Source organism: Trichechus manatus, unplaced genomic scaffold, assembly GCF_000243295.1.
Source record: "Trichechus manatus latirostris isolate Lorelei unplaced genomic scaffold, TriManLat1.0 scaffold00162, whole genome shotgun sequence".
In the NCBI taxonomy this organism is placed as follows: domain Eukaryota; kingdom Metazoa; phylum Chordata; class Mammalia; order Sirenia; family Trichechidae; genus Trichechus; species Trichechus manatus.
Window position 1 is genome coordinate 3,449,526 of NW_004444098.1, and position 9,035 is coordinate 3,458,560.

At 42.1% G+C, this 9,035-nt stretch overlaps 1 protein-coding gene across 3 annotated transcripts in view; it reads right to left on the reverse strand.

Moving 5' to 3' along the window:
* The window catches only part of TLR7 (toll like receptor 7), a 33,720-nt gene extending 28,485 nt beyond the window's left edge, over positions 1-5,235 (reverse strand). Inside the window, exons 1-2 of one of the 3 annotated variants that reach the window (XM_023740707.1) lie at positions 5,137-5,235; positions 4,679-4,717 (exon numbers count right to left, since the gene is read on the reverse strand). In XM_023740707.1, coding sequence (XP_023596475.1) covers positions 4,679-4,717; positions 5,137-5,151 — 54 coding nt within the window. In that variant the 5' untranslated portion in view covers positions 5,152-5,235. Of the gene's footprint in view, positions 1-752; positions 791-4,678; positions 4,783-5,136 lie in introns of those variants that run through there. The other 2 variants (XM_004386347.3, XM_023740708.1) reach the window with 2 other exon arrangements.
* Between the last annotated feature and the right edge of the window lie 3,800 nt (positions 5,236-9,035).

The window sequence follows — 9,035 nt, forward strand, 5'->3', positions numbered from 1 at the left end:
AGCAAACAGCCACCAAAAAAGAGCAGGAGTGGCAATACTAATCTCAGATAAAATAGACTTTAAAACAAAATCCACCATAAAAGACAAAGAAGGGCACTACATCATGATTAAAGGGATGATCCAGCATGAAGACATAACCATAATAAATATCTACACACCCAATGACAGGGATCCAAAATACATAAAACAAACTTTAATGGCACCGAAAAGAGAAATTGACAGTTCCAGTATAATAGTAGGGGACTTCAACACACCACTCTCGGTAAAGGACAGAACGTCTCGAAAGAAACTCAGCAAAGATACAGAAGATCTAAAGGCCACCATCAGCCAACTTGAACTCATAGACATATATAGAACACTCCACCCAACAGCCGCAAAGTACACATTCTTTTCCAACTCAGTTGGCATAACATAGTTTATAAAGAAAATGTTCTACAGCCTACTTTGGTGAGTAGCATCTGAGGTCTTAAAAGCTTGTGAGCGGCCATCTAAGATACTCCACTGTCTGGAGGAAGGGGACCCCGTCTGGAGCAAGGGAGAATGAAGAAAACCAAAGACACCAGGGAAAGATTAGTCCAAAGGACTAGTGGACCACAACTACACAGTCTCCACCAGACTGAGTCCAGCACAACTAGATGGTCTCTGGCTACTACCACTGAGTGCTCTGACAGGGATCACAATAGAGGGTCCTGGACAGAGCTGGAGGGAAATGTAGAACAAAATTCAAACTCACAAAAAAAGACCAGACTTACTAGTCTGACAGAGACTGGAGAAACCCTGAGAGTATGGTTCCTGGATATCCTTTTAATTCAGTACTGAAGTCATTCCTGAGGTTCAGCCTTCAGCCAAAGATTAGACAGGCCTATAAAACAAATAGTAACACATGTAGTTCAAGCATGTATATGAGACTAAATGGGCACACCAGCCCAGGGGCAAGGACAAGAAGGCAGGAGGGGACAGGAAAGCTGGACGAATGGAAATGGGGAACCCAAGGTTGAGAAAGGGAGAGTGTTGACATGTCATGGGGTTGGCAACCAATATCATAAAACAATAGGTGCATTAATTGTTTAATGAGAAACTAATTTGCTATGTAAACTTTCACCTAAAGCGCAATTAAAAAAAAAAAAAGAAACGAAAACCTTTTCTATAAAGTTCCGTAGAAGTTCTCTTCTGATTGCTTCAATTTTCTCAGTGAATATTTTGCACAACAGAATATTTTAGGCTTTGCAGGCCATAGGGTCTCTGTTACAGCTACTCAATTCTGCCTCTGTAGCATGAAAGCAGCGGTAGACAATACATAAGCAATGAAATTATTGGTGGACATTGAAATTTGAATTTAATATAAATTTTATGTGTCACAAATAGTATTCTTCTTTTGATTTTTTCCAACCATTCGAAAAACAGAAAAACATTGTTAACTTGCGGGTTGTACAAAAACAGATGGAAGCTGGATTTAGTCCACAGACTGCAGCTTGCTGATCCCAGCCTTAATTTGGTGGCTTTCTGAGATATAAATGATCCATTCTTGGAGTACAAAGAGACTGGTCAGTTCATCTGTGCTGATGATTGTTATGGATTAAATTGTGTCCCCCCAGAATATGTGTTAGAATCCTAACCCCTGTATCTGTGAATGTAATTCTGTTTGGAAATTGAGTTTTCTTTGCTATGTTAATTAGATCATATCCCAGTAGAGTGGGGTCTAAATCTAATCACTTCTGAGTTATTAAAAAAAAAAAAAAAAAAAGCAAATTAGACACAGAGATGCTCTCGCACACAGGAAGACAAGGAAAGAATTGACACAGGCAAGACCCTCATGTGGGCTTTTAGCCTCGAGAATGGTGAAAAAGAAATAGCTGTTCTTTAAAGGCATACACTTGTGGTATTTCTGTTCCAGCAGCACTAGGAAACTAAGACAATGGTTTTCAAATCCAGCACAACTTTCTAATATATTCTTTTAATTCAGATTTTGATTAGTTTACTAAACGGATTCCTTATTACCCCTTTATTTAGCCATGAAGAAATTTGCTATAGTTAAGAGCAGAATAATGTTTTTGCTTTTAAAATTACTATTATTAACATTTTTTGCATGTTTCCTTCTAATCCTAATCTCCCTGCCCCTGCATACATTTCACACAGCAGAAGCATTTTTGTAATAGCCAGGACTTTGTCAGGGGAAAGATTTGACTTGAAATCCTTATTCTGCCAAGTACTTACTTTGGCAAAGCACTTGACCCCAGTGAAGCCTCTGATTTCTCAACGGTAAAATGGTTACACTACAGTGCTGCTCTGTGAGATTAATAAGAAAATATATGTAGCACATTTAGAAAAGCATCTGGCGCTTATCTTGCATGTAGGTGAAAAAACCAGGAATATCCAGCCTTTATAGATTTCTAGTTTGTTTTTCTCATTTAACATTATATCATGAGGTTTTTTTTTTTTTTTTAATGTCATTGAGTCAGAATCAACTCGACGGCAATGGGTTTGGTTTTCTTATTCTTTTTCAAAAATGTGATTTCGTGGTTACATAAGATTCCATTTAATGGGTGTACCAAAATTAATATACTACCCCACTCCCATGGGCATGAGATATTCTGGACTTGAGGTTTCTGTTTACCATGCTGCATAGAATATCTTTGTAACTAGTTCACCATATCCCTGATCATTTAAGATTTTCTAAAAGTGGAATTTTCAGATCAAAAATCTGAACAGATGACTTAATAAGGTTGAATATTTCTCCTGTGCTTTTGGCTATTTGTATTTCTTCTTTTGAGAATTGCCTTATGTCGTTCCTGGTAAAAGAAAAATCAATTTCCTCTCTTTTCTTAAGTAGTCAAATAACATAGTCAAAACCTACGACATTTCTTGAGTGTCTTCTGGATCACAGTGAGTGCTGGGCTTCATGTATGTCTAACAGAGTGGTTTCCAGCATGGCTTCTGGAGTCAGGCCACCGGGTCTATGCCCATTTACCAGCAGGGCCAATGCACTCAAGCTTCTTAACCTCTCCAAGCCCCAGTGTCCACATCTGTACCTCCCAAGGCTGCTTCAAGGTGCAAATAGAATCATATATATCAAGCCCTTGGTGTGATGTTCAGCTCATGCTAAGTGTTCAATAAACACGAGCTATCTTTATTATCCACCAGTCATCTGTCAATTTGTCATACTGTAGTGACTTGCATGTTGCTATGATGTTGGAAGCTACGCCACCAGTATTTGAAATACCAGCAGGGTCACCCATGATGGTCAAGTATCAGCAGAGTTTCCAGACCAAGACAGAGTAAGAAGAAAGGCCTGGCAATCTACCTCCAAAAATTAGCCCATGGAAACCCTATGGATCACAATCGAATACTGTCCCATACAGTGCTGGAACATGAGCCCCCTAGGTTGGAAGACACTACACAGCAGCCGCAACAATGGACTCACATACCAACTCCGATCATGAAGATGGTGCAGGACCAGGCAACGTTTCATTCTGTTATACATAAGGTCGCCGTGAGTCACAGCCAACTTGAGGGCAACTAACAATAACAACAACATCTTTATTATTATCATCCCTACCTCACGGTGCGTAGGCAGATGTAGGTATATGTTTGCATTAAAATAGACAGCTGGGTTTCTAGGAAATGAAACTCTGAGCAGTCGTTTCCTTTGTAACCTAGAACCCCCACGGTTAGCTCTTCACTATACCTCAGGGGTATAACACAAAACGAACCCCAGAACCAACGGTCAGACCTAAAGTCGGAGTGGGTTCCTGGTTACTACTCTCCATCGTCGAGTCCCTGGGTGGCACAAACGACTACTAGCAGAAAGGTTGATGGTTCAAACCCACCCAGCGGTGCCGCAGAAGAAAATCCTGGTGATCTACTTCAGAAAGGTCACGGCCTCGAAAACTCTATGGAGCAGTTCCACTCTGCACACATGGGGTTGCCAAAAGAGTTGGAGATGATTCGACGGCACTTTCCATTGTGTGTTTAATTTGGGTGACAAAATAATTTCAGAAAAGAGCCACTGATGCCTTTTTCGGATTAGTTTTCATTACACCTAATAACTAACTCATATGGGCATCACGGAGCCCTGGTGGCACAGTGGTTAAGAGCTCAGGCGGCTAACCAAAAGGTCGGCAGTTCAAATCTACCAGCTGCTCCTTGGAAACCCTATGGGGGCAGTTCTACTCTGTCCTATAGGGTCACTATGAGTCGGAATCGACTTGACGGCAGTGGGTTTGGTTTTTTTTGGTTTATTGGCATCACATTTGACAGCTTACCAAGGACATGAACAAATATCATGTTATTTGAGCCTCACGGTGGCCCTGGATGGTAGTTGGGGAGATATCTTAATGCTCATTTTACAGTTACGGAAACCCCAATGATTTGTGTGGCTTTAAAGCCAGAAATACAGGATGAGAAAATGAGATCCACAGAGGTTATTTCCCCAACACAAACATCTGTTTCTCGCCACTACTGCCCATTTTACCTCTTTTAGGCAGTTGGACCGAGCAAGCGTTGATTAATCTGGAATTACACAATAGTCCCATGATTCATCTTGATTATGAAATGTCAGAAAGCTGTTTCCCCAGTAAATAAACTACAGATTCTTAAGCATCACACTTGGTGGCTGGTTTCGGTTCTTCCCGGAGAGATTACAGGTAACGATTTTGGGGGGTCTCTTAGCTGTCCTTACCATTTTTAGGCTTCCTCCCAAATGGAATGTTGAGGTCTTCTGGTGGAAAAGAGCAGAGCATGAGAGAGAACAAGGTCAGCCGAAGATGAGCCCACCAGCATCAACTAAGATAAAGAGAAAACACCAAACTTTACGTTTCAAAGAAGGCAAAATGCTGTAGCTTAAAAATGTGTTTGCAAATGTGCTCTTGAAAACACCTATTAATAGTATTTACTTCCTCAAAGTTATATAGACTAAAGACATACTCTGCAAAACCACTTCTAATGTTATTAAAGGTCTTGCTTTAGCTTCGAAGAACCAACATTTTAGACTACCAAAATTTGTCTTTATAATCTAAAAAAAAAACGGATCTATGGTTTGGGTTCCCTCTCCTCCCCTCCTCACTCTACACTCCCATATAACAGCTTACACATCTAGTGTCCTTAAAATATGTGAATTTGTCCCGATGTTTAAAGTACCTTTCTAGGTTGCATTGAGTGATTCTGTGTCTGGAGTCTTCTGAAATGAGGAGATGGACGGCAGGCAGCTTTGAGACACAGAGACTCCAGGCTGCCAGCGCTGGAGTTTCCAAGTGCAAAGACCAGGCTGGGGGGCGGTGCAGGGGAGCAGCGAGGAGGAGCGTGAAGCCACCCCAGACATGAGATTTGCAGAAACATCAGGTTCCTCTTACTTCTCCTACCATAATTGGGGCAACGTTTTGTCTAAACCCAAACAACTTGGTAGACCAATCTTCCTTTTCTTCTAGACCAGGGTTTCTCAATCTCAGCACTATTGACATTTTTGGCCAGATGATTCTTTGTTGCATTGTAGAACGTTTAGCAGCATCCCTGCCCTCTATGCACTAAATGTCAGTAGTACTGCTTCCGTCCAGTTGTGACAACCACAGATGTGTCTAGACATTGCAAAATATCCCTCCCCCCCGGGGGCGGGGAGCAAAATTGCCCCCATTGAGTGACATTGCTTTATAGATATTTTAGAGACGATGTCTAAATTTACCTTGTTCTGTCTCAGGCCCAGCTGGCGGGGACCCTTTTGTTTGTAAGAGGTGGTGAAATGACTGTTTGGTTCACTCACTTGAGTTAAAGAAAGTCAGCTGCTCTTACAGTGTAATGTCATATAAAGCCTTGCTTCTCAAAGTGTGGCCCCCCCCAAGATAATTGTTCCCTTCTTAACTGATTATCAGTCGTGGTTCAACGGTAGAAGCCTTGTCTTCTATGTGGGAATTCAATTCTCGGCCAATGTACCTCATGCCCAGCCACCACCTGTCTGTCAGTGGAGGCTTGCATGTTGCTATGATGCTGAACAGGTTTCAGCAGACCTTCCAGACTATGATGGACTAGGAAGAAAGGTCTGGTGATCTACTTCCAAAACTCAGCCAATGAAAACCCTGTGGACCACAGCGGTCTGATCTGCAACCAATCATGGAACTGGCACAGGATCGGGCAGCATTTCGTTTTGTTGTGTATGGGGTCGCCAAGAGTCAGGGGCCACCTCAAAAAAAGCTAATAACAATTGTAGGTAGAGTCAAAATATTAGTAGCTATGCTTAAAGTTCTTTAATCCACCTAGTCCACCTGGAGGGAATTTGGAAAATGCAGTTTGGTGTGGGGAAATCAGTTGATCATGACCAGGGTTAACATACTGGATTGAAAAGTAAATGGTGCCCCATATGAACTAGAAAGCTATTCAATACGATAATAATAGCTGACATTTACTGAGTATCAGTTATGAGTCAGGCACTGCTTTAACTGCTTTATATGTATTATCTCATTAAGTACTAAAAAACAACAAAGACAAAAACAGATGAAGTAGATACTCTTTTTACTTTTTTTTTTTTTTTAAAACAAATAATAGAATTGATGCAGAAAGGCTAACTGTCTTGCCCCAGGTCACATAGAAAGTCCTCACACAAGCAGTACAAGAATCAAACGCCTCCTCATCAAACCACTCTGCCATGCAAATGATATGTAGAAATCAATAGCTTTCGCACATAGAGACAATCAATGATTCACATTGGTAATGGAAGGAGACATCTCATTCCAAACAGTTACAAATATATGATATACTTGGGAAGAAACCTGACAAGAAACGCATAAGCTCTCAGGTGGTGATGAGAGGATCAGGGACTATGCTACTCCGTCTGGAGGGCTGGATTGTTCCACCTGCCCCTCCAGGTCTACTCTCCACCCCTTTCCACCCTGCTCTGTGCCCCAGAAGGCTGAGCTGAATGAACTCCATCAACAGACACTTGCTTGCTGGTTTCTGGTTGGCATTGGCCAATGGGAGGCCCGGGTTGGAAATGGGAGCCCAGGAGGAGAGAGAGGTAGGGGTATTTATCCCTCTGGCTTCGTCCCTGCCGAGCAGCTGTGGGTTGGCTGCATCCGGCTAACGAAGCTCTTGCCAAGCAGTGGTCTCTTCACAGCCACTCCAGTAATGGCTCTCCTCCCTCGCCCTTGCAGGGCTGGGTGTGAAAGACTTCCCTGAGGTGCTGCCCCGTCCTTGTTGATTACCCTCCAACCTGCCCAAATTGTTATAAATAGTCACCGTAAACTCATCGATTTCTCACTTTGAGCGTGCCATCTGTTTCCTGCCAGGACCCTGGGGGACGAAAAGAAGATGTGAATAAATGAAGAACAATGCATTGTTATTGGAGCTAGAGGCCATAACGCTGTAAAAATATGGACATTTTGCATAAATTGATTTGCAAATGCCATGCAATCCCAATCAAATACCAATAGGATTTCATGAGCAACTTCCCAGATTGACTCTAAACCGGGAGGGCTTTTTGGAAATTGGTTAGGCATTTCTGTCTATCACAAAGATTGGAGCTATGTAATTCATGGATTTCATGTCCTTTCATATAGCAAGGGGTACATTCTCAAAAACAAAAACAAAAACAAAAACCAAACCTGTGCCGTCAAGTTGATTCTGACTCATAGAGACCCTACAGGGCAGAGTAGAACTGCTCCGTAGGGTTTCCAAGGCTGGAATCTTTAACTGATATCTGTCTATAACTAATATCCCATATGTGCTGTTACTTAATTCAGACCTCTCCTCCGCTTCATTGATGTGCTAGTACCACACCATTTTGGTCAATGCAGCATTATACTGTGCTAATACATATTTGGAATATATATCTGGAAGTGAAATCCTCCCCTTGTTACTTTTTCATTCAAACATTACCTGGCTGTTCTCACATGTGGTTTCTTAGCCCAGTCAGACCCAATGTCACCTTTGTATAACAAATACAGTGTCTGTCTTGGAAGAAGTACAGCTGAAATGCTCCTCAGAAGCAAGGATGGCGAGACTTCGTCTCACGTACTTTGGACATGTTATCAGGAGAGACCAGTCCCCGGAGAAGGACATCATGCTGGATAAAGTAGAGGGTCAGTGAAAAAGAGGAAGACCTCCAACAAGGTGGATTGACGCAGTGGCTGCAACAATGGGCTTAAGCATAGCAACGACTGTGAGGATGGCTCAGGACCGGGCAGTGTTTCGTTCTGTGGTACACAGGGTCACTATGAGTCGGAATCAACTCGACGGCACCTAACAACAACAATCTTTAGGGAAGCAGACGGCCGCATCTTCCTCCCACAGAGTTGCTGGCGGGTTTGAACCTCTGACCTTTATGATTAGCAGCCGAGCGCTTAGCCACTGTATTTGTTATACAAAGGTGACATTGGGTCTGACTGGGCTAAGAAACCACATGTGAGAACAGCCAGGTCATGTCTGAATGAAAAAGTACCAAGGGGAGGACTTCTCTTCCAGATATATTAGCACAGCATAATGCTGCACTGACGAAATTGGTGTGGTACTAGCACATCAATGAAGCAGAGGAGAGGTCTGAATTAAGTAACAGCACATACGGGATATTTGTTTAAAGCCACATGGATGACAAAAAACCAAAACCAAACCAGCTCCAACCAGTTCCCCAATTCCAACTCATGGAAACCCGTGTGTTTCAGAGTAGAACTGCACTCCATAGGGTTTGCAATGGCTCTGATCTTTCGGAAGTGGATTGTCCAGCCTTTCTTCTGAGGCACCTCTGAGTGGATTCGAACTGGCAACCTTTCAGTCAGTAGCAGACTTCTTAATCATTTGTACCACCCAGGGACTTCTCAGTGACAAAAGTGGTTACTAAAATAATATTGGGCAACTGGCTTGGCGTTTAGAAAAAAAATAAAGCTAGATTCCTACCTCATTTCTTACATCAAAATTAATTTCCTGTGGTTCCAAAATTTCAATGTGAAACATTGAACATTAAAAGTACTAGAAGAAACCATAGATACATACTTTGATAATCTTCAAGTGGGAAAGTCTAAGTATGACAACCACACAACCAACTAACCAACCAAACA